At 38.6% G+C, this 25,635-nt stretch overlaps 1 protein-coding gene across 1 annotated transcript in view; it reads right to left on the bottom strand.

Annotated features, from left to right (window-relative positions):
- TMEM182 (transmembrane protein 182) overlaps positions 1–25,635 on the bottom strand; it is a 93,195-nt gene that overhangs the window by 59,798 nt on the left and 7,762 nt on the right. Inside the window, exons 2-4 of the mRNA XM_045980400.1 lie at positions 13,361–13,730; positions 3,013–3,112; positions 1,289–1,387 (exon numbers count right to left, since the gene is read on the bottom strand). Of these exons, the coding sequence (XP_045836356.1) occupies positions 1,289–1,331 (43 nt within the window). The 5' untranslated portion in view covers positions 1,332–1,387; positions 3,013–3,112; positions 13,361–13,730. The remainder of the gene's footprint in view (positions 1–1,288; positions 1,388–3,012; positions 3,113–13,360; positions 13,731–25,635) is intronic.

Consider the following 25,635-nt stretch of genomic DNA (forward strand, 5'->3'; position numbering starts at 1 on the left):
GTAAAGATTTGTTAAGATTTGTGATGGTAAATCTTATGTGTTAATTTGGTTAAACTACTCATAGTGGGGGTGGGCCTCATCCAATCAGCTGAAGGCATTAAGAATAAAGATTGAAGTTTCCACCCTTTAGAGTCAAGACTGCAATGGCAACTCCTATCCAGTCTACAGCCTTGCCTTACAGATTGTAGACTTGCCAGCCTCCACAATGGCATAAGACAGTTCCTTAAAATCTCTCCATCAATCCCTCAATCCATCAATCCATCCATCCATCAATCAATCAATCACCCTCACTCCCCAACCTCCACCCCCACCCGTATACCTCCTACTGGTTCTCTGGAGAATACTGACTAAACAAGTCTATCCAGAACATTAAATATATTACTTATTATCTTTTAAAAAACAAATATTTTTGTTCCTGTTTATGACATTGGTAAATTCTGAACCAATTCTTAGTTTTAAGATTATGATAAACACCCAGCTAAGAATAAAGTTGACATATTGAGCTTAAGTACTTTCTCTAAAACAAGATTTAAGTATATATTATGTATTTTCTGTATAAACTAAGTTTGTGTACTTTATATAGAACAAATAGTACAAAAAGACAAAAGAAACTAGGTAATTATGAATCTCAGTTAACGATGTTTGACTGTTCTTTGAGTTCTCACATATAACAAAGTTCAGTCATTTTATAGGAAAAGAGTAACATAATCAAATTTGTATGTGCAACAGCTGCAAAAACAATGTTGTAAAAGTAGGGTATGTATTATGATTACTTGTTCTTGTAAAACTAGTTTCAGATCAGTTCTTCCTAGTATCATTATTTCCACATCATAAAACACACTTAAAAATATCTTTATAAGTAGCAAGTAAATTACAATGGCTTTACTTCTATTTATATATTTTTAAAGATTTTTATTTATTTATTTGGCAGAGAAAGAGAGAAAGCATAAGCAGCGGAAGTGGCCGGCAGAGGGAGAGGGAGAAGCAGGCTCCCCACTAAGCAAGGAGTCTGTTGGGGGGTTTGATCCCAGGACCCTGGGATCATGACCTGAGTTGAATGCAGATGCCTAACCGACTGAGCCACCCAGGTGCCCTACAATGGCTTTACTTTAAAACTGAAATTATATTCAATTAGAATTATAAACGGTATATTAAAAAGGCCTCCTATTATTTTATATATAACAGATTGATACCAGAGAAAGGGTTGAAATGAAGTGTGTTATTATTATTTTGTTTTTCAAAAAAAACAAGTCCCTCTCAGAGGCATTCGGTGGACCAAGGTACTTACTAATAGCAGAATCATAGGAGGTTGAGTTGTGCTCTCCCCTCATGAAGGGATATGGCGACAAGTAAGCATGTGCGCAGTTCTTGGATGCTGGCTGATTGGCTAGAAAGGAGACCAAACAGAGGTAGTTGTTATTGAGAAAACGAGAGAAGACTTGTTCCTAACAGGAGAGAAACGTGGGATCTGGGGTGCACAAGCTAAGCAAACTGCAGGTTAGATCAACAAGTTCAGAGAACCGTTGAATGAGGGGGAAAAAACTCCCATCAGGCAGCTCAGGGGACCTGGAAAGCTCATTCATCTAAAACATCTAGCTCATGACATAGTTCAGTGCAGAGAATGCCCCTAATATCACCTTAAAATTAAAGGCACTACACTTCATTTATTTTCGCGAACATATTCTTTAGTTCCTAATTTGATGTTTCGTGCATAGTAAGTATTCAAAAAGTAATTGTTTTAAAAATCTAATAAATTTAGATTTAACCTTGATCAGTTCTGAATAACATAAAAAGTATTCTATATTCTATTTTTAAGGAAAAGATGGAAATGATAGGTCATACAAGTTAATAATTCAAATGCATTTTTAGTATTTGGAAAAAATACAAGAAAAAACTTTTATGTTGTTTGAAAACTTGAAGATTTCACTGCGTACTCTTTAAGAAGGAGTGGCATTCTTCTTTCCTCTAAGTCCTTGGGAAAGTCTTCCTCTTGCATAGTCTGACTTACTCTATCAGTCTAAATAGTTTTCATAGGAAGACACTTTTTCTTTTCCCCAAAATGTCTGTAAGAAAGCCTGTCAACTATTTCTTGCAAAATTTCATCTCATTATTACTTGGTTCCTTTTACACATGCCTACTTGCTGTCAGCTTGCTTGTCTTCCAAGATCTCATATTTTTATTATGTATTCTTTATTATATATATAAATAACATGTTTTGATAAATCACAGGAGTATATACCATATTTTGGTATATCGCAGGAGTATATGATAAGGAGACTAATAATTTCAGCTTACAATAACCTTTGGGGTAAGATAAAAGCTAGTTATTTTCAAAGATTACAGATTAAAGATTGTAGACTTGCTATATAGGAAATACAGTGAAAAGAATGTATCATATTTTTAAGAGGCTTTTCTACTTCAAAAGAGAACTTTCAAGTTTCTATGAGAGAATGCAAACATCAAAAGCCAGACATTTCTTCATATTGCCCACAAACTTTGTTAAAGCCCAAACAGAGTGAGCTTTCATCCACTGTGGCTGGTAATTAAGTTTTATTATTTAAAAAGATTTTTAACTTTAAAGTCATGAATATAAAATAACACATCTCTATTTCAAAATTTTTAAATTTGAGGTTTCGAGGGATAACCAAAAAAAAAAAAAATTATTTGCAACATAGCAATAATAGAAAAATATTTTAGGTAATATCAAGAGTTTTTGTTTTTTGTTGGTTTTATTAAAGTTAGGGCATTTTAAATCAGAACAAGGAAACAGCATATAATTCAGTTTTGCCATAAATATTCAGACTCCTACTTTAGGTTAGAAAATAAAATAATTATTCATGTAGCCATTTCTATGTACTGAAAAAGAACTACTTCATGAGTCTTTTGAAGATGTCCTATCAAGATTCTATAGTTAAGAATCCAATCCTGTCTTGTAAATGATCTGTACTAAATAAGAAGCTGTTCATTCTTATTTTAATGACAAAGGGGAAAATAAAGCTAAATTGCACTTACTGTACCAGAACTTCCAGATACTGGAATCATTCTCTTCCACAATCCCATTAAACCAACATCTCCAGAAGAATCCTTCATGGTGGAAAGTGATGTTCTCTATCTACACAGAACACAAATGAAGTAAATTTCCATCAACACAAAGTACATAACTTAAGTTACCATATCCAGGAAAATGTTAAAGCAATGTATTTTATCCCAAATAGTAATGGTCAGTAGCTTTCTACCTATCTCTTCTGTGAAGAAACAGGCACTCCACGACTACTCTCTGATTTCAAGAGGAAGGCTATCCTCGTCTCTACCAAGTACATCAGTATTTGAAAGAAGAAACGCACATTCTGTTCACCTGAACACTTCCCCACTTCAGTTGCAAGAAGCCAATAATCCGATCCAAAGGCCACCAAAAAGAGTAAAACCCCCAAAGCACCAAAGAGAGCCCCAAAGAAGATGGCAATATTTAGTCTCATTTTCAAGGCACTGGTTTCCCTTTAAATAAAATGAGAAATTTAAAAATGGCAGACACTTAGCTTCTCAACTAAAAAAAGAAAACAAAAGAAAAGAAGAAGAAAGATTTTTTGAGTAAGTAGGATCTTCTTGAGAAGCCTCTCCTAGCTCTTGTTGTGGTGGCTTCTCACTTACACCCCGTGGGTGGATTTGTGTTCCCTTTGCTCTCCCCTGGAGGGGAGCCCAACAGCCCAGCAGCTGAGAATGGCCAGCTATATTTAGGATACTGATTGAGGAGCTGTCTCTCTCTCATGGGGATCAAAAAATAGCTGACCTTCCCTTGACTGGGGAGAGGAGTATCAGGAACTGGTTAGAATGACCATTATTGCGATTGGGTAATCCATAGACGTGGAAAGAAGATACAGTGGTATGCAGTCATTGGCAGTATAGGCCCACCATCTTAAGTGTCTGAACAAGCCTCTCTTAGTCTAGAATGACCATTACAACCCCAAAGCCAAAGGCATTTAAGACTCTCTTTGAAGATAGATAAATAGCAGCTATAAGAAACCACAAAGAGTTCTCTTGAGTACAAGTGAAGTTGTAATTAATTTCTTAATTCCTTTTGGATACTTTTGGGATACAAAATAATCTGGGTAGTCTAATTGAATATGTAACACAAAGTAGAGTCTAGATTTATAAACTACACATATGTATACTTAAAAATCAATTATAAAGTAACAAACTATTTAAAATATAAAAAAATACTTTCATGCTACATATGTTTTTATGCAAAAACAGCATTTTCTACCACAGCTCCCAGATCTTGTACAAGTCACTCAAATAACCAGGCCCAACGTGGACAGGTTAAAAAAAGTCTCAAAATACATTGTTATATGGATTAAGATGAAAGAAGCTAGTCTACCCTTTTTTTTTCTTCCCTTCGTTTTAAAGAGCTGATTTCCTTGTGTGTCATACTCGATCCTTATACAAACCACCTGATGAATCGATACTTTCTTCATGCTTTGTCTTCTGCAGTTGTTCTCTTTTCATGTCTGAATATGTCAGACAGTATGTTTAAGTATCGGTGTAGCATTTTAAAATTCGTACTATCTCTATCTCTATGGCTACTGGTATTTTTAAAAAATACATATTCTCAACAATAACATGAGTTACTGCCTCTTCTGAAGAGGCATCAGCTCTACTATCTTCCTTCACCAATTCTTCTGCTGGTCTGGGACAGATCCTTAAATATGGATTTGGTGAAGGCAAGAAACGACTCTTCAGTAAGGATGTAAGGCCTTGGCCAGTTTCAACTAAACACAGCGGAGGGGCCCAAAGGTCATGAATGGAATTCTAAGTCACAGAATTGGTGGCTGTGAGGGTTAAATGGAATTTAACAGTCCACCTGAGCTGTCCTAATGCTCAAATCTCTTTTGTAAGATCCCCGTGACATCAAGTCATGCCATTTCTAGCTTGCTGTATTGAAGGACATCATTAATGTTCATACAACCCAGCTTTAATTTCTGCGCAAAGCTGTTTCCCTAAAGTTTCCAAGATTAATCCTATTCAGTCCTCTGAGATTGCACAGCACAAGTGTACAATCCCGTCATGCCACAGAATTTTCTGATATTTTGAAGAAGTGGTCATTTCGTGCCTCCTCAAACCACAACTGCCACTGGACCCCTACATGTAGATCTTCTCTTTTCTAAGCTAAACTTCCTATTCCTTTAAATATCCCTTAGACTGGCACAACTCCAAATCTCCTTACTGTTCTGGTTCTTTGCTACAATTTTCAAGTATTCAATTTAAGTGAGGCATAGTAAAATATTCTGCATAGAGTCTAATACCTTATTACTATCACCTTTCTGATTTGGAGGCTATGATAAGCAGAGTACTGGTCTCCCAAAAATGTCCACACCCTAGTCCTAACTGTAATCACATAATCTGTGAATAGGTTACTCTTTATGGCAGTATCTTGGATGATACAGGTAGATCCAATCTAACCATATCACTCTTTAAAAGAAAAGTAGAGAATCTCTTCTAACAGAATGGTCAAAGAAAGAAATGTGACAAGAAAAAGGGTCAGAAAGTTCCTGGTTTGAGGGGGCCACAAGCCAAGTAATGTGGATGGCTTCTAGTTCCTGGAAGAGGAAAAGAACACAGATTCTCCCGAAAGCCTCCCTGAAGAAGAAACACAGCATTACCAACGCCTTGATTTTGGGGTTTGCTGACCTCTGGACCTTTACTGACAATAAATTTATATTGTTTATAAGCCACTAACTTTTTATCAATTTGTTACAGCAACCGTGAAAAACTAATACAGATGCTATTCCATAATCAATGCAATATGAGATCAAATTAAGGGGTTTGGGGGGGGTTGAAGGAGGAAATACTCTTGAAGAAGTGCTTATTGAGGGGCGCCTGGGTGGCTCAGTGGTTTAAGCCGCTGCCTTCGGCTCAGGTCATGATCTCGGGGTCCTGGGATCGAGTCCCACATCGGGCTCTCTGCTCGGCAGGGAGCCTGCTTCCCTCTCACTCTCTCTGCCTGCCTCTCTGCCTACTTGTATCTCTCTCTGTCAAATAAATAAATAAAAATCTTTAAAAAAAAAAAAAAAAAAAAAAAAAAGGAAGTGCTTATTGAGAACTTGGGGGGGTCCAGGCATTTTGCAAGATATTAAGGTTACAGTACACAGGCCCTGACCTGGAAGAGTTCATGTCCCAGTGGGAAAAAATGTTTCATTAGAATGAAGCACACACAGAGATTGTAACAATGAGCTTCTGGCCAACCTAGACACATTCTCCTGCTCCCCACCTACCCCTCTCCCAACACTGGTGTGGGTGTGTGGTTGTGGCGGTGGCTGTAGGCACCAACACTGTTCTTTGGAGAGGAGGAGGGATTTTTTCAGGAAGGTTTTATTTTATTTAATCACAAAGGTTTATAGTAAAGATCTATTCATTGACACTAAATCTTTAACACACAAATTCACAAACATACAAACAATTAGATTTTTAAAATAAGCAGAAAGGAACATAGAACTTTGTTATTGTTATAATTCATCTCAATTTTGGTCTTTGTCATGCACCAAAAATCGTCTTTCTGACTAGATCCGTCAATGAATAACATTTTCTTACCATTTATGGTTTATCCAAAAATTGTATAAGCATCATTACAAAAATGTGTTTATTAACTCATTTATTAACTAACCAATCTAATTAATTCCACCACTCCTTTGTACGCATTAATTTGATAAACAGAGTACTTCTGACATCATGAAACTGAACTCCTTTAGCTCCATTATCCCCAGTGCTTATCACAGTGCTTGACACAGAACAGGCACTAAAATAAATTAAATAAATAAATAAAAATCAATTTGTATTAGGACTCTTGGCTGAGATGCAAATACATGACCTTCTGAGCTATCCAACTGGCAACTGAGCTATCTTCTGGCATCCCAGAAGAAATGGCCCTGGTCTGGCATGGCCCGTTCTTTGTGAAACTTGGAAGAATGGATTTGGTGGGCGGGGAGGGGGTGTGTGCTTCCTCTGCAGATGCTCACACACCACCTTTTTGAGAATTTCCATCCGACTCTGAGAAATGAAATGAAATTTACCATCCAAGGGTCAAAAAGTGTCTCTCTTCTTTAGAAAACCAGACACTTCACCTGTCATTTGCAACTCCTCTAATTTTGCATGATTCCTAAAATATTTCTAACAGCTATTCAGCATCTCTTCCTCGGGTTCTCTCTGCAGCCTGAACAATCACCCAGGAAGATGGCTGAAAAGCTGCTGGGTTCTTATCATCGGTACGGATTTGGGAAGAGGGTCTCTTTTTCCCTTCACACTCCTTTCTAGTTCACTAGAAACCATGAGATGAGGAGAGACAGACATACTGAGGCACCGACCTCAACTCATAATAATCTCATAATAAAGCATATGCATTGCCTATCCTTACAGTGAATATTGAATCTATTTTTGTGTTGATATGATTATCACACTGAATCTGCAAGGCCACAAGCATAAGTATGTGGGAGAGCTTGATTGTCAAAAGTGCAAGGCTGATATTCATGAGCATCTACCAAGTGGCAGACACAAACCTAAGCACATTAAATATCTTGACTACGAGTTAGTCTTCAATAGACAAAGTATGAAATAACCACTTTCTCTGTGGGCATTCACTCTCTTGGGCAAGGATCTTAGCATCTAAAAGTGTTCTCGGTGGCAGGAAGTAAAGATGCTCTTGTTCACACGAACATAGCCAGAGGTAAGCCAAAAGAGACCTGCATGCAGTCTCACCACCAAACGCAATTCACAATAATTCATGGGTGATGTTTCTATGTTTATACCCTAAACATTAGGCCATAGCTTTGTTACAACTTTCAGTTGTTCTCTGTGCCCCAAAGACTAAATGAGGAGGCAAGGCAGCTGAGCGAAGACTTTGGACTTGTTCTCCAAATACAATAAACCTGGGTACAAGGACAGGACCTGCAAGGACCAGCTCAGTTCCCTGAGATCTCCCCATCTGCCAGTCTTTTAGAACGAGAATTTCATTGCATTAAGAAGAGTAAAAATTTTCTTTCATAGACAGTGATCATGGGCAAATCATTCAAATCTCTAAGCTTCAGTTTCTTCTACAGAAAATAGGAACAATACTTGAGAGGATAATTGGGGTATTAGGTAAGAGGATGTGTGTCAAATGTGTTGGCACGTAATACACATTAGGTTTCTCTTCTATCTTGCCTTCAGCTGAAGGTCAGTTTTTGATGGAAAAAAATTAACAATCGTAATATAAAATAAAACTCCCGGGGCACCTGGGTGGCTCAGTTGGTTAAGCGGCTGTCTTTGGCTCGGGTCATGATCCCAGAGTCCTGGGATCGAGCCCCACATCGGGCTCCCTGCTCAGCGGAGAGCCTGCTTCTCCCTCCTCCTCTGCCTGCTGCTCTGCCTACTTGTGGTCTCTCTCTAATAAGTAAATAAAATCTTTAAAAAATAAATAAATAAAATAAATAAATAAAACTCCTGTGATAGCATTCCAGGTAGGACTCAGATTTATTTCAACAGACTAACCTCTCACCGAGTACCTCTAGTACTCCCCACACCCACACACATTGTCCTCCTTCTTAGGCCACCAGCAGCATTTCCACCAGTCCTTTCCTATTCTGCTCCCTTCTCATTAGAAGTCTCTTCTCTTCCGTCTGTCTGATGAACTCTTCACTAACCCACTCCACAAAGAGGTACCAAGTCCCGACTATGTGCTACATGTTCTTCTAGGAGTTGAGTACCAGCAGCAATCCCCCAAGGAGACGGTATTATACAACCTCTAACACTTTTTCCTATTTGTTTAATTACACTCTTGCTCTTCTATAGATACTTTTTGAAGCCCTATGTCTTGGGAAAACTTGGATCAAGAAATGTATGCTCGATGAACAAATTAATAATATATAAACAAGGGGTGCCTGAGTGGCTCAGTCATTCAGCGTCTGCCTTCGGCTCAGGTCCTGGGATTGAGCCCCACATCAGGCTCCCTGCTCATCAGGGAGCCTGCTTCTCCCTCTCCCTCTGCCCCCACCACTCCCGCTTGTGTTCCCACTCTCGCTGTGTTTCTGTCAAATAAATAAACAAAATCTTCTTAAAAAATCATATATAAACAACGAAATGAAATCTCCATATAAAGTTTGCCGCACCGTTCTTCCAAATGTTATCAAGAGTGTTGGTCCCTGCAACCACAGTGTCTCTTATGAAGACCAAGAGGAAATTTCTGAATGCTAAAAGAAGTTCTGTTTTCACAGACCAATACTGTTATTTTTAACCTTAGAGACACTATAAATCTTTATTCATTTAATACACATTTATCACATGCCTGTTCTAAGACATATAGCTATGTCCCAGAATGGTGACAATGAATAAATGGTGCTCTCTAACCTCAGTGAGCTTATATTCTCATTGCACTGAGAGTTCTTCTCTTCTAACCTGGGTACTGATAAAGCTCAAAGCCAAGATGTACAAAGGTGATGTCCCAGCTTCCCACTCTTTCCCCTACCTTCCTTCCTTATTTTTCTTCCTGTGTGACCCTGATTTTCTCTCCCACATATACTTGTTTAACTGTTTATTTTACGTATGTTTATGTAAGCTGCTCCAAGTACTTTTGAAAACCACATAAAGACTTAACAATGAAGCAAACAAACATAGACGCGTTGTGAAATCAGGTAGTAGAAGGCATAACGCACCAAGCTAAGAAAGCTGGTCCGGTTTTGTTGTTCCCTTCTGAAAGCTCCATGAACTCTTCGGTCATCCCTGCTGTTTTCCTCTCATCCTGATCATTTCTACTACCATAATTCATTTGGAGATCCTCCTGACTTCCTGGAAATAACTTTGTTTTTAGAATCTTTTGTCACTTAGAGAAATTGTGACAAAAATGTTTTTAGGTTTTACTTTTTAATTAAAAAAAAATTTAAAAATCAGTCTTCTAAAACCTAGATTATATGAAGATCATTAGCACCATATTAACACCAAGATAGTGTAGTAAATTTCCTTCATGTTTTCTTCAAGTTAAATGAAACTTGACAACTTCTTCATGACCATAAACAATGAAAGGCTTTGATTATTTTGATCCAGTGTCTTTTTTTTTTTTTAGTTAACTGTGTTTTTTAATTGGTAAATACACTGAAACTTAGCAGAAATCCCAAGTCATGTTTAATTTGTGAGTGATAATGAGCAAAACATTCATTTTACCAAAATCATAATTTCCAATCCTGATACTGCAATAGTCTTAATTCTCTCAAAATACCACATTAAACATTCTCAAATGAAATTAATTCTAATTCATTTCAGTTTTTAAAAATTCAAGAATAACAATACCCAGGACCTAACAATACTGAACAAATTTATAAACAAACATAGGCATATGTCAGAAATACTGTAAGTTTGGTTCCAGAGCACAGCAATGAAGCAAACAAATATCACAACAAAGCCAGTCAAGTGAACTTTTTGGTTTCCTGGTGCATATAAAAGTCATGAGTTTATATTCTCACAACGCTGAGAGTGTTTCTCCTTTACATGATACTGTAGTCTTGTAAGTGTACAAAAGCATCATGTCTAAAAATACAATGGGTATATCTTAATTAAAATATTTTATTACTAAAAAAGGTGAATCATTATGTGAGCTTCAGTGAGTGGTTTTCTTTTTAGTGACTGGAGAGTCTTGCCTCCATGTTGATGGTTACACTCTGATCAGGGTGGTGGTTGCTAAAGGCAATTTCTTAAAATAAGACAACAATGAAGTTTGTAACACAGGTTGATTCTTCTTCTCACAAATGATTTCTCTGTAGCAAGTGATGGTGTTTGACAGTATTACCCACTGTAGAACTTCTTTCGGAATTGGAGTCCATCTTCTCCACCTGTGGCTATTGCGTTATCAACTAAGTGTATGTTATATCCTAAATCCTTTGCTGTCGTTTCAACAATCTTCACAGCGTCTTCACCAGGAGTGGATTCCATCTCACAAAACCACTTCTTTGCTCATCCATAAGAAGTAACTCCTCATCCATCAGAGTTTTATCACGAGATTGCAGCGACTCAAGTATAATAATAATGAAAAACTTTGAAATACTGTAAGAATTACCAAATCTGATACGAAGACATGAGTGAGCAAATACTGTTGGGAAAATGGCACCAACAGATTTGCTCAATGTAAGGCTGCCACAAAGTGCCAGTTTGTAAAAAACAAACCAACCAACAAAAAAAACCCGGGCAGTATCTGTGAAGCACAACACAGTGTCCTGCAATAAAACGAGGTATGCCTATATAGAAATCAAACGCTCACAAGCTTCTATAGACTGACAATCCATTTTCCAGAAAACTAGATTTTTTTTTTGGAGATTTTTTTTGGGGGTTGGATTCTTTCTTGTCATGGAATAATGTATTATAGATCCAAAATGCTTATCTGCCATTCCAAATCTCTGAAAAACAAAAGCTGTTGGCAAAACAAACCTAATTGGCATAGGGGTGGTGTATATAAATTATAGTGTGAATTTTCTTGTATTTTACTGCATAAGTATGAATGCATTTGATTAGAGGGCTCCCCCAGATTACATTGGGGGTGTTACATAATATATAGCATATTGCTTTTCCAAAATCTCCAAGACTCTGACTCTAAACACATCTGGCCTGGGGTTACAGGTAGGAGACTCTGATCTCATAGTCTTAAATATAAGACAATAGACTGCATCATGACCCTAAACATTGGTTGCTTCCCTATGATCATTATTGAAACAAGATTTTTACTGCCAGTGAAACACTGTCATTTGTCTCTGTGACTCTACTGACTTCTTTTTTTTTTTTTTTTTTGCGGGGGGGGGGGGGAGATATAGAGAAGGAGTGATAGGGGAAGGATAGAGGGAGAGAGAGAATCCTAGGCAAGCTCCATGCCCAGTGTGGAGCCTGATGGGCTCAATCTCAGGACACTGAGATCATGACCTGAGCAGAAATCAAGAGTTGGGGGAGGGGGGCGCCTGGGTGGCTCAGTTGGTTAAGCATCTGCCTTCAGGTCAGGTCATGATCCTGGGGTCCTGGGAACAAGCCCCACATCGGGCTCCCTGCTCAGCAGGAAGTCTGCTTCTCCCTTTGCCTGATGCTCCCCTGCTTGTTCTCTCTCTCTCTCTCTCCCTCTGTCAAGTAAATAAATAAAATCTTAAAAAAAGAAAGAATGAAAGAAATCAAGAGTTAGACGCTTAATGTACTGACCTACCCAAGCACCCCTCTACTAACCTTTTTAAATTTTATTTTTTTATGCTGGTTCTTGGTTCTTGTGTGTGTTCATCCCCACTACCTTCCGCATCTACCAATATGACAACAGGACAACATCCTGAAGTTTTAAAGGTTTAGATTTAAAGGCTTTCTCTTTTTGTAGATTATTTAAAGGCTTTCTCATCTTATAGGTAGTACAGAACAACAAACTCTATGTGGGTGATTAGTGGTTCTGTTTTTGTTTACTGCCACATCCCTACACCTACCAGGACTTGAGGTAGGTGGGCAGGAAAACTTTAGCTGATCAAGTAAGTCATCTTATGGAGTTGAACTGAACTGGGTTGAACACTGCCATCTGCTGGCCACAGGTAAAATTGGCATACCATGGTACACCATGGTCAGGTGTCAGGATTTTTACATAACACAAATATTGGAGTGCAAAGATTTGCTATTTTCACAGTATTTGATACAGCAAATCAAGATGACACCACCAAAGTATCAAGACCCTGATGAGTAGCTCACACTGAACACAACTTCAGCAAGATCCACTGGTTCATTCACCTCATTAATTTAGACAGTCCATTCTCTATTAAATTGAGGGCTCCTTACACAAGTAAGTCACACAAAGGGAGTTATATTACATTAGCATCCTTTACTTTGAAAAAGAGTTCACTATCTAGCTCCAGATTAAATTCCATAAAGAGCTTGATTAGTGAACTTAAGTACATCAACTCCTGGAAGAGGTAAAAAACTTAGAATTTATTTGTTAAAAAAACCTACCTTCCTTTACTTGTAATCAAAACACAGTAAGACATTTCAGAAGCAAAACTAGGGACCAAAGGGGAATTTTTTTGATACATAAAACTAGAAATCAAACAGATGTAACTTAGCAGAAGCTATCTATCATACAAATACACATCTTAAAGGATTGCTATTTTGATTGAATTCATTCACCACTTTGTTTAGTTGCAATTCTCTCTTGAAGGTACATGCTACAGTCCATGTGCCAGAAACCTGTTCATGAAAACATTCCTCTCTCCTGTCCCTTGGTTGTGAAAGTGCTTTTCATGAATCTTGTGTGCGTGTGCGCCATAACCTGAATTTTAACAGAGAGAAATATATTTTTACTCTTGGCTCTGGGCTGTGTTGCCTTTTCTTTACATACCTTTGACACTGGGTCTTCTTTATCAGTAAAGATGAAGATGGACTTTTAATTCCCACGTCATATGGCTTTCCCAAAGCAAGATACTCAAATAGGCTCAGTGTCTGCAAGCCAGTTCTGGTTATGTACCCCAAAGGAAAGACAATTTAATCCACAGGTTGGAGTGCAATGCGGGGAGACACATCCATGTGACCTTCATGCTACCACGTCTCCAAGAGGAGAAAATAGCTGGTATGGTGCTGGTGTGAAAAATCCAGTCAGAAGCTGTCCAGAGTGGCCATTGTCTGCAGAACTGTTGAACATACTGGTAGTTTCTACAGAGAGGGCTCCACAACTTCTCTTCATGTTTTCCCTCAGCCAAGTCTTCTAAGTTCTGTTAATTTAAATACATATACAGTATGGAATAAGCACTTGAAAATCAGGACATATCAGGATACTCAAATAACACAACAGCTAAATAACAAAAATGACAACAGAAACAAAATAATAACACCCAGCAGTATATAGCACTCACTTTGCTCTAAGCACTCCTCTAAGTGCTTTGCTTCACAATAACCCACTACAGTAAGTCTGTGATTTCTGCTATTTTATCAATAAGGAAACTAAGGTAATTCTGTATCTCTCTGTGGCATGGTTTCTTATTATGCTGATTTGTGTGCCCCACCTCCACCTCATACATTGAATCCCTAACCCCCACTGTGGCTATATTTGGACACAGGGCCTATTAGGACTTAATTAAGATAAAATGAGGTCATAAGCTTAGGTGGGCCCCTAATGTTTTACTCCAGAACATAGAACTTAAGCCAGGAATTAGATGCTCTGAGAAGTTTTCAGTTCAACATCCGTTGTCAAAGAATTACAGCAATGTTAAAAAAAAAGTAGTAAGTTCCCTTTTCACCTTGGAAGTATAGAGCACTGGAAAGAATTTTCTGTCCACCTTTTCCTCAAACGAAAGGTTAGACAAACTTCACATGAATGACTCTTCTTGAACACATGAGAGAATTGAGGTGTAAATTAAACAACCAACCAGTTTGGGTCTCTGGGGAAAAACAAGTGCCTGTAGGAAGAAAAAGGACCCAAGCATTTGCTAACCTATAGTGGATGAGGCTGAGTGACATACAAGCTCCTATGACTATTCAACTAAAAATTCTTTTTTTTTAATTTTTTTATATTTATTTCCTATTTTTTTATAAACATATAGTATATTTTTATCCCCAGGGGTACAGGTCTGTGAATCACCAGGTTTACACACTTCACAGCACTCACCATAGCACATACCCTCCCCAATGTCCATAACCCCCTCCCCCTCTCCGAACCCCACCTCCCCCCAGCAACCCCCAGTTTTCAACTAAAAATTCTTTATGAATTGCTATCAGCCAAGTGTGGCTAGGATGAGGCCTACAGGTCCCACACAGAGGGATCTGCACCAACTTATTCACATCAACAAACCCTACTAGGTATTTACACAGACTGGCGAGAATCTTGACCACCTCTGACCTCAATAATGCCTGCGTGAATAGAAAAGTAGCCACTGCCAAACTCTACTGGACTGCCTCCCCTCTGGAACAAAAGCCTTAATCTGCACGGAGAAGAAAAACACAATGTCCACTAGGGCACTCATTGGTGAAAACCTTTTGTCGCTGACAAAGACAAAAGGATTTTTTCTTTAAAAAAAAAAAAAAGGCAAGAAAGAAAGGGAGGGAAAAAGGAAGGAAGAGAGGGAAACAGGAATAAGCACACAGCATGAAGAATTGTTAGAGCGGTGAGGCTATTCTGTACGATACTCTAGTGTGGTGGTGGTTAGATGCCATTATGTGTTTGTCCAAACCCACCGACACTACAACACAAAATGAAATCACGGTCTTTATGACAGTGATGGTTCAATTTAAGTTCACTGATTATAAAAAATATACCACTATGACACAGGATGTTAATAATCGGGGAAACTGTGCATGTATGGAGGCAGGGGATATATAGGAACTCTATGCTTTCCACTTATTTTTTCCTCTGAACCTAAAACCAATCTGAAAAATAAAATCTATTCATAAAAACCTCTCTCCCAGAGCACCTGGGTGGCTCAGTCTATCAAGTGTCCAACTCTTGATTTCAGCTAAGGTCACAGTCTCAGGGTCATGAGATCAAGCCCCACGTTGGGCTCCACACTGAGCATGGAGCCTGCTTAAGATTCTCTCTCTCTCTCTGCCCCTCCCATTCCTGCTCATGTGCCTTCTCTCTCTCTCAAAAAAACAAACAAAACAAAAATAACTCTTTCTGAGTTGGCAACCAGAACATGTGGTGCCAGGCCCAGAATTACGACTGGATGAGAATGTGAACACTTGTGAAAGGCCCTACCATCAAGCCTCAGATTCACAGTACCCGGCTAAGACATACTCGGCACCAGTATACTGACAGTCTACATGTCAATATACATGCCGGCCACCAATATACTGACATGAGTCATATTAGAAATAACAGTGGACTACACCTCGGAACTGCAAGAGAAAGACTGTCTCTGAGGGGCAGTGCGAAGCCAGCCAAGAGAGAAGCAGATGTTATGGAAAACTCTCTAGCAAACCACCTGAAACATAAGGTGTCACTAGAGCAGTGTTTCCTAACTTGGGCACTACTGACATCATGTACTGGATAATTCTCTTATGGATGCTCTCCTATGAGGTGCAGGATATTTAGCAGTATCTCTGCTCTCTACTCACCAGAGATGCTAGTAACACACTCCCAGTTGTGGCAATCAGAAGTATGCCAGGCAGTCTCAAATGTCCCCCAAGGGGCAAAATCACCCTCAGCTGAGAACACCTGCACTCTAGAAACATCCAGCCTACGGCGCACTGAGAATAACCATCACGGTCATCACTGAGGGTAACTGGGCAACAACAAATTTCAAGCTCAGTCCAACTCCTGACTAGATTAACACACACCCTCGTGCTGAAGGATCAGCAGAAGGAAAGTTAGGCTCACCTCTAAGTATATAAGCAAAATGTATGTATATATTTTTATTTATCTGACTAACTAGTGTTCTATAGAATATGCCAAGTTTTCGACAAACTATTACAGAACATGTGAGGAGCAAGAAAAAAATAGAGCCTAAGTTTTACTTCAAGAATGGCAGCTTGCAGAGCTTCATGGACACATTCTCTAATAACACAAGTATAACTGGTAAAAGCTATTATTTACTTTTAAAAAATATTTTATTTATTTATTTGATGGAGAGATAGATAGCACAAGTAGGCAGAGCAGCAGGTAGAGGGAGAGGGAGAAGCAGGATCTCTGCTGAGCACGGAGCGTGATGCGAAGCCCTGATCCCAGGATGCTGGGATTGTCACCTGAGCTAAAAGGCAGAGGCCTAACCAACTGAGCCACCCAGGTGCCCCTCCCTTTTTAATATTTTATTTATTTATTTGATAGAGAGATAGAGAGCATAAAGGTAGAAGCTATTTCAAACACCCAACCATTCAAAGTCGAAGGAAATTGTCCTAAAGGCATACACCAAATGTAGAAACATTGAGCCAAAAAGTCTACTAAAAATGTGATAAAAACAGCAAGTGTCTTTGACATTTAAGCCATGGCCCACTCTCTCCCCACCCCTTTCTCACCAAATACAGAAAAAATTAATTCACTATGGATCAAAGACCAAAATTTAAGAGCCAAACTATAAAATTTTTAGAAAAAAAACATGGGCATATGACTATGGATTCGGCAATGTGTTTTTGGATATGACAACAAAAACACAAGCAAACAAGAGAAAAAAAAAACAGACTGGACATCCTCAAAGATGTTCATCAAAGAATACTATCAGAAAGTGAAAAGATAACCTGCAGAATGGGAGAGATATTAGTAATTCACATATCTGCTTAGAGATTTGCATTAGACTATATAAAGAATTTTTATAACTCGATAACAAAAAGACAACTCAATTTAAAAATGGGCAAAGGGGGGGAGGAGTCAAGATGGCGGAGAAGTAGCAGCCTGAGACTACATCAGGTAGCAGGAGATCAGCTCGATAGCTTATCTAAACATTGCAAACACCTACAAATCCAACGGGAGAGCGAAGAGAAGAAGAACAGCAACTCTAGAAACAGAAAATCAACCACTTTCTGAAAGAACCTGTTTTTATCCCCTTTCTCCCCCCCACAATTTGGGGTCTCTTCTGATTTGGTTACAGCGCATTCTTCCGGGGTCTTTGCCACCCTTTTAGTAGTTTATTTGCTCCTTCATATCCTCTTATCTGGACAAAATGACAAGGCGGAAAAAATCACCACAAACAAAAGAACAAGAGACAGTACCGAAGGCTAGGGACCTAATCAACACAGACATGGGTAATATGTCAGATCAAGAGTTCAGAATGACGATTCTGAACATTCTAGCCAGGCTCGAAAAAGGCATGGAAGATATTAGAGAAACCCTCTCTGGAGATATTAAAGCCCTTTCTGGAGAAATTAAAGAACTAAAATCTAACCAAGTTGAAATAAAAAAAAGCTATTAATGAGGTGCAATCAAAAATGGAGGCTCTCACTGCTAGGATAAATGAGGCAGAAGAAAGAATTAGTGATATAGAAGACCAAATGACAGAGAATAAGGAAGCCGAGCAAAAGAGGGACAAACAGCTACTGGACCATGAGGGGAGAATTCAAGAGATAAGTGACACCATAAGACGAAACAACATTAGAATAATTGGGATTCCAGAAGAAGAAGAAACAGAGAGGGGAGCAGAAGGTCTATTGGAGAGAATCATTGGAGAGAATTTCCCTAATATGGCAAAGGGAACAAGCATCAAAATCCAGGAGATGCAGAGAACCCCCCTCAAAGTCAACAAGAATAGGTCCACACCCCGTCACCTAATAGTAAAATTTACAAGTCTTAGTGACAAAGAGAAAATCCTGAAAGCAGCCCGAGAAAAGAAGTCTGTAACATACAATGGTAAAAATATTAGATTGGCGGCAGACTTATCCACAGAGACCTGGCAGGCCAGAAAGAGCTGGCATGATATATTCAGAGCACTCAACGAGAAAAACATGCAGCCAAGAATACTCTATCCAGCTAGGCTATCATTGAAAATAGAAGGAGAGATCAAAAGCTTCCAGGACAAACAAAAACTGAAAGAATTTGCAAACACCAAACCAGCTCTACAGGAAATATTGAAAGGGGTCCTCTAAGCAAAGAGAGAGCTGAAAAGTAGTAGATCAGAAAGGTACAGAGACAATATACAGTAACAGTCACCTTACAGGCTAATAATGGCACTAAATTCATATCTCTCAATAGTTACCCTGAATGTTAATGGGCTAAATGCCCCAATCAAAAGACACAGGGTATCAGAATGGATAAAAAAACAAAACCCATCAGTATGTTGCCTACAAGAAACTCATTTTAGACGCGAAGACACCTCCAGATTTAAAGTGAGGGGGTGGAAAACAATTTACCATGCTAATGGGCATCAGAAGAAAGCTGGGGTGGCAATCCTTATATCAGATCAATTAGATTTTAAGCCAAAGACTATAATAAGAGAGGAGGAAGGACACTATATCCTACTCAAAGGGTCTGTCCAACAAGAAGATCTAACAATTTTAAATATCTATGCCCCTAACGTGGGAGCAGCCAACTATATCAACCAATTAATAACAAAATCAAAGAAACACATCAATAATAATACAATAATAGTAGGGGACTTGAACACTCCCCTCACTGAAATGGACAGATCATTCAAGCAAAAGATCAACAAGGAAATAAAGGCCTTAAATGACACACTGGACCAGATGGACATCACAGATATATTCAGAACATTTCATCCCAAAGCAACAGAATACACATTCTTCTCTAGTGCACATGGAACCTTCTCCAGAATAGATCACATCCTGGGTCACAAATCAGGTCTCAACCGGTATCAAAAGATTGGGATCATTCCCTGCATATTTTCAGACCACAATGCTCTGAAGCTAGAACTCAATCACAAGAGGAAAGCTGGAAAGAACCCAAATACATGGAGACTAGACAGCATCCTTCTAAAGAATGAATGGGTTAACCAGGAAATTAAAGAAGAATTGAAAAAATTCATGGAAACAAATGATAATGAAAACACAACAGTTCAAAATCTGTGGGACACAGCAAAGGCAGTCCTGAGAGGAAAATATATAGCGGTACAAGCCTTTCTCAAGAAACAAGAAAGGTCTCAAGTACACAACCTAACCCTACGCGTAAAGGAGCTGGAGAAAGAAGAAGAAGGAAACCCTAAACCCAGCAGGAGAAGAGAAATCATAAAGATCAGAGCAGAAATCAATGAAATAGAAACCAAAAAAACAATAGAAAAAAATCAATGAAACTAGGAGCTGGTTCTTTGAAAGAATCAATAAGATTGATAAACCCCTGGCCAGACTCATCAAAAAGAAAAGAGAAAGGACCCAAATCAATAAAATCATGAATGAAAGAGGAGAGATCACAACTAACACCAAAGAAATACAGACAATTATAAGAACATACTATGAGCAACTCTACGCCAACAAATTGGACAATCTGGAAGAAATGGATGCATTCCTAGAGACATATAAACTACCACAACTGAACCAGGAAGAAATAGAAAACCTGAACAGGCCCATAACCAGTAAGGAGATTGAAACAGTCATCAAAAATCTCAAAACAAACAAAAGCCCTGGGCCAGACGGCTTCCCAGGGGAAGTCTACCAAACATTTAAAGATGAACTAATTCCTATTCTCCTGAAACTGTTCCAAAAAATAGAAACGGAAGGAAAACTTCCAAACTCATTTTATGAGGCCAGCATCACCTTGATCCCAAAACCAGACAAGGATCCCACCAAAAAAGAGAACTACAGACCAATATCCTTGATGAACACAGACGCAAAAATTCTCGCCAAAATACTAGCCAATAGGATTCAACAGTACATTAAAAGGATTATTCACCACGATCAAGTGGGATTTATTCCAGGGCTGCAGGGTTGGTTCAACATCCGCAAATCAATCAATGTGATAGAACACATTAATAAAAGAAAGAACAAGAACCATATGATACTCTCAATAGATGCTGAAAAAAGCATTTGACAAAGTACAGCATCCCTTCCTGATCAAAACTCTTCAAAGTGTAGGGATAGAGGGCACATACCTCAATATTATCAAAGCCATCTATGAAAAACCCACCGCAAATATCATTCTCAATGGAGAAAAACTGAAAGCTTTTCCGTTAAGGTCAGGAACATGGCAGGGATGTCCATTATCACGACTGCTATTCAACATAGTACTAGAAGTCCTAGACTCAGCAATCAGACAACAAAAAGAAATTAAAGGCATCCAAATTGGTAAAGAAGAAGTCAAACTATCACTCTTCGCAGATGATATGATACTATATGTGGAAAACCCAAAAGACTCCACTCCAAAACTGCTAGAACTTGTACAGGAATTCAGTAAAGTGTCAGGATATAAAATCAATGCACAGAAATCAGTTGTATTTCTGTACACCAACAACACGACTGAAGAAAGAGAAATTAAGGAGTCAATCCCATTTACAATTGTACCCAAAACTATAAGATACCTAGGAATAAACCTAACCAAAGAGACTAAGAATCTATACACAGAAAATTATAAAGTACTCATGAAAGAAATTGAGGAAGACACAAAAAAATGGAAAAATGTTCCATGCTCCTGGATTGGAAGAATAAATATTGTGAAAATGTCTATGCTACCTAAAGCAATCTATACATTTAATGCAATCCCTATCAAAATACCATCCATTTTTTTCAAAGAAATGGAACAAGTAATCCTCAAATTTATATGGAACCAGAAAAGACCTCGAATAGCCAAAGGAATATTGAAAAAGAAAGCCAAAGTTGGTGGCATCACAATTCCGGACTTCAAGCTCTATTACAAAGCTGTCATCATCAAGACAGCATGGTACTGGCACAAAAACAGACACATAGATCAGTGGAACAGAATAGAGAGCCCAGAAATCGACCCTCAACTCTATGGTCAACTCATCTTCGACAAAGCAGGAAAGAATGTCCAATGGAAAAAAGACAGCCTCTTCAATAAATGGTGCTGGGAAAATTGGACAGCCACATGCAGAAAAATGAAATTGGACCACTTCCTTACACCACACACGAAAATAGACTCCAAATGGATGAAGGACCTCATTGTGAGAAAGGAATCCATCAAAATCCTTGAGGAGAATGCAGGCAGCAACCTCTTCGACCTCAGCCTTAGCAACATCTTCCTAGGAACAACGGCAAAGGCAAGGGAAGCAAGGGAAAAAATGAACTATTGGGATTTCATCAAGATCAAAAGCTTTTGCACAGCAAAGGAAACAGTTAACAAAACCAAAAGACAACTGACAGAATGGGAGAAGATATTTGCAAACGACATATCAGATAAAGGGCTAGTATCCAAAATCTATAAGGAACTTAGCAAACTCAACACCCAAAGAACAAACAATCCAATCAAGAAATGGGCAGAGGACATGAACAGACATTTCTGCAAAGAAGACATCCAGATGGCCAACAGACACATGAAAAAGTGCTCCACGTCACTCGGCATCAGGGAAATACAAATCAAAACCACAATGAGATATCACCTCACACCAGTCAGAATGGCTAAAATTAACAAGTCAGGAAATGACAGATGCTGGCGAGGATGTGGAGAAAGGGGAACCCTCCTCCACTGTTGGTGGGAATGCAAGCTGGTCCAACCACTCTGGAAAACAGCATGGAGGTTCCTCAAAATGTTGAAAATAGAACTACCCTATGACCCAGCAATTGCACTACTGGGTATTTACCCTAAAGATACAAACATAGTGATCCGAAGGGGCACGTGTACCCGAATGTTTATAGCAGCAATGTCTACAATAGCCAGACTATGGAAAGAACCTAGATGTCCATCAACAGATGAATGGATCAAGAAGATGTGGTATATATACACAATGGAATACTATGCAGCCATCAAAAGAAATGAAATCTTGCCATTTGCGACGACGTGGATGGAGCTAGAGCGTATCATGCTTAGTGAAATAAGTCAATCGGAGAAAGACAACTATCATGATCTCCCTGGTATGAGGACATGGAGAAGCAACATGGGGGGGTAGGGGGATAGAAGAATAAATGAAACAAGATGGGATTGGGAGGGAGACAAACCATAAATGACTCTTAATCTCACAAAACAAACTGGGGGTTGCTGGGGGGAGGTGGGATTGGGAGAGGGGGAGCGGGCTATGGACATTGGGGAGGGGAGGCGAACCATAAGAGACTATGGACTCTGAAAAACAACCTGAGGGTTTTGAAGGGTCAGGGGTGGGAAGTTGGGGGAACAGGTGGTGGGTAATGGGGAGGGCACATTTTGCATGGAGCACTGGGTGTTGTGCAAAAAGAATGAATACTGTTACGCTGAAAAAATAAATAAAATGGAAAAAAAATAAAAATGGGCAAAGTATCTGAACAGACGTTTCTCCAAAGAAGACATGCATTGCAAATGGAAAATATGCGCATAAAAGATGCTCAATAGTATTAGCCATCAGCAAATGTAAATCCACACAACTACCATTAGATAATAAGTATTGATGAGGATATGGAGAAATCAGAACACACATCCCCTGCTGGTGGGAATATAAAATCGTATAGCTACTTTTGAAAACAGTTTGATCATGATCTGAGCGGAAGGCAGACACTTAACCAACTGAGCCACCCAGACACCCCAGAAACCATCTGGTATTAATGAACTCCTCTATGGTCACCAGGTGAATGACTTTCTGACCTCCTGACAAAAATCTTCATGTGCTTTCTGATGGTCTCTGTCCCCCTAAGCCTTCTGACTGAGCATGGCCCATCACTGTCTCTACTGTTCCCATTAACAACTATTTAGAGGCACCTAGGTGGCTCAGTCGGTTAAAGCGTCTGCCTTAGGCTCAGGTCATGAGCCCAGGGTCTTGGGATCTAGTCCCACATTGGGCTCCCTGCTCAGTGGGGAGCCTGCTTCTCCCTTCCCCCGTGCTTGTGCTCTCTCTCTTGCTATTTTGCTCTCTTTCAAATAAATAAATGAAATCTTAAAAAAAAGAAAAATGAAAAATATATCTACACAAAAATTTGTATACAAATGTTCATAGCAGTATTATATCCACAATATCCCCAAATTGGAAATAACCCAAATGTCTATTAACCAATGAATGAATGGATAAATAATATATGAAAGATCCTTACAATGAATGTTATTGGCATCCATGTTACAATAGGTTGAACTTTGACATCAATATGGTAATAAAAACTGGTCACAAAGGAACACATATTACATAATTCCATTTATTAAGAAATGACCAGAATAGGCAAATATAGAGACAGAAACAAGATTACTGACTTTCTAGGGCTTAGGAGGGTTGGGGGGCTGCTGGGTGATAGCTAAAATGTTCAGGTTATCTTTTTCAAGTGACTAAAATATTCTAAAATTGACTGTGGTGATGGCTGCACAACCCCATGAGTATTCTAAAAACTCATGAATTGTACATGTTAAATAGGTGAATGGTATAATATGTAAATCACACCTCAACAATGTTGTTTTTTAAAAAAAAGAGGGGTGCCTGGCTGGCTCAGTTGGAAGAGAATGTTACTCTTGATCTTGGGATTGCAAGTTTGAGTCCCACATTAGGGATAGAGATTACCTAATTGAATAAAATTTGAAAAAAAAAAAAAAAGAAAAAGCAGAGTCTAAAGAGACTGTATTGAAGCTATCATAACACAGAGTTAAAATAACTAATAAATGTTAAAGACCATAATGGAAAAGGTAGACAACATTTAAGACTTGATATGTGTCTTCAGCAGAGATATGTAAACAATAAGAATCAAATGCAAATTCTGGACACGAAAGCACAGTAACAGAGATGAAGACGGCGTTTATCAAATTCATCAGCAAACTAAACAAAGCCAAGGAAAGAACCAGTGAACTTGCAGATAGATCAATAGAGATTACCCAAGGTGAAATGCAAAAAGAAAAAAGAGGGGGGAAAATAAACAGAACACACCATTCAAAATCGGATGGGCAGTAATAAATGGGGTTAAGTGTGTATCACTGGAGTCCCTACAGAAGACAGAAAATGAGGCAGAAGAAATACTTTAAGAAATATGGCTATGGAATAGACCAAACAGACCCAAGTAACTCAGAAAATATTAAGTAATACTAATACCAAAATAGGAAGAAAAAAAAGTAGGTCTATCATATGCAAACTGCTGAACACCAAAGACAAAAGATAAAAATCTTAAAGGCAGCCAGGGAAAAGAAGTCAAATTACCCATAGAGGAATAAGAGTTATAGCAAGACTCTTCATTAGATAACACAACAGAAGATGATGCAGTGAAATATTTTAAGTGCTGGAAAAAGTAAAACCCACATGCCATACCAGAATTCTATACCCTTTTAAAATGAAGGGAAATCAAGGCTAGTTATACAATAAATAGAATTCCCCACCAGAAGATCTACACTTTAAGAACTGTTAAAGGAAGTTCTTTGGGAAGAAGGACCATGATACATATTAGAAAACTTGGTCCCAAAGAAAGAAATTAAAATTGTTCTTCCTTTAGTTTCCTCAAACATAGGTTTAGATTACTGATTTCAGATCTTTCCTCTTTCAGATATGTGCACTCAATGTAATAAATATCCCTCTGAGTGCCACAACTGTTGCATTTCACAATTCGTTTAGTTGAAAAAAAAAATTTTTTTATTTGAGAGAGAGAGAGAGAGAGAGAGAGACCACAAGCAGAAGTGTCAGAGGGAGAGGGATAATCTTCAAGCAGACTCCCCAGTGAGTGGGAAGCCCATCACCAGACTCAGCCAATCTGAGAGATCATGATCTGAGCCGAAATCAAGAGTCGGGCTGCTTTATAGCTTGAGCCACCCAGGTAGCCCAAAACTATTTTTTTAATTTCTTGTAAGACTTCATCTTTGAGCCACGTGTTATTTCAAAGTTTGTTGTTAATCTTCAAGGGTGTTGAAAATCTGATAATTTTCTGCTATCAATTTCCAGTTTTTCCATTGTGCATACTTTTTCTATTTTTCTAAATTTGTTAAGGTCTATTTTAAGGCCCAGAATGTGGCCTCTCTTAGTGAATGTCAATGTGAATTTGAGATGAATGGATATTCTGCTGATGCCAGATGAGGTATTTCACAAATGTCAATTAGATCCAGTTGAATGTTGGTGCTGTTCTTTGGTTTTCTGTATTTTGAATATACAGGTCATTGCAGGGTTTTTGGTATTTATCCTGCTTGGTATTCTCTGAGCTTCCTATGGT

The sequence above is a fragment of the Meles meles genome, chromosome 16, assembly GCF_922984935.1.
Source record: "Meles meles chromosome 16, mMelMel3.1 paternal haplotype, whole genome shotgun sequence".
NCBI lineage: Eukaryota > Metazoa > Chordata > Mammalia > Carnivora > Mustelidae > Meles > Meles meles.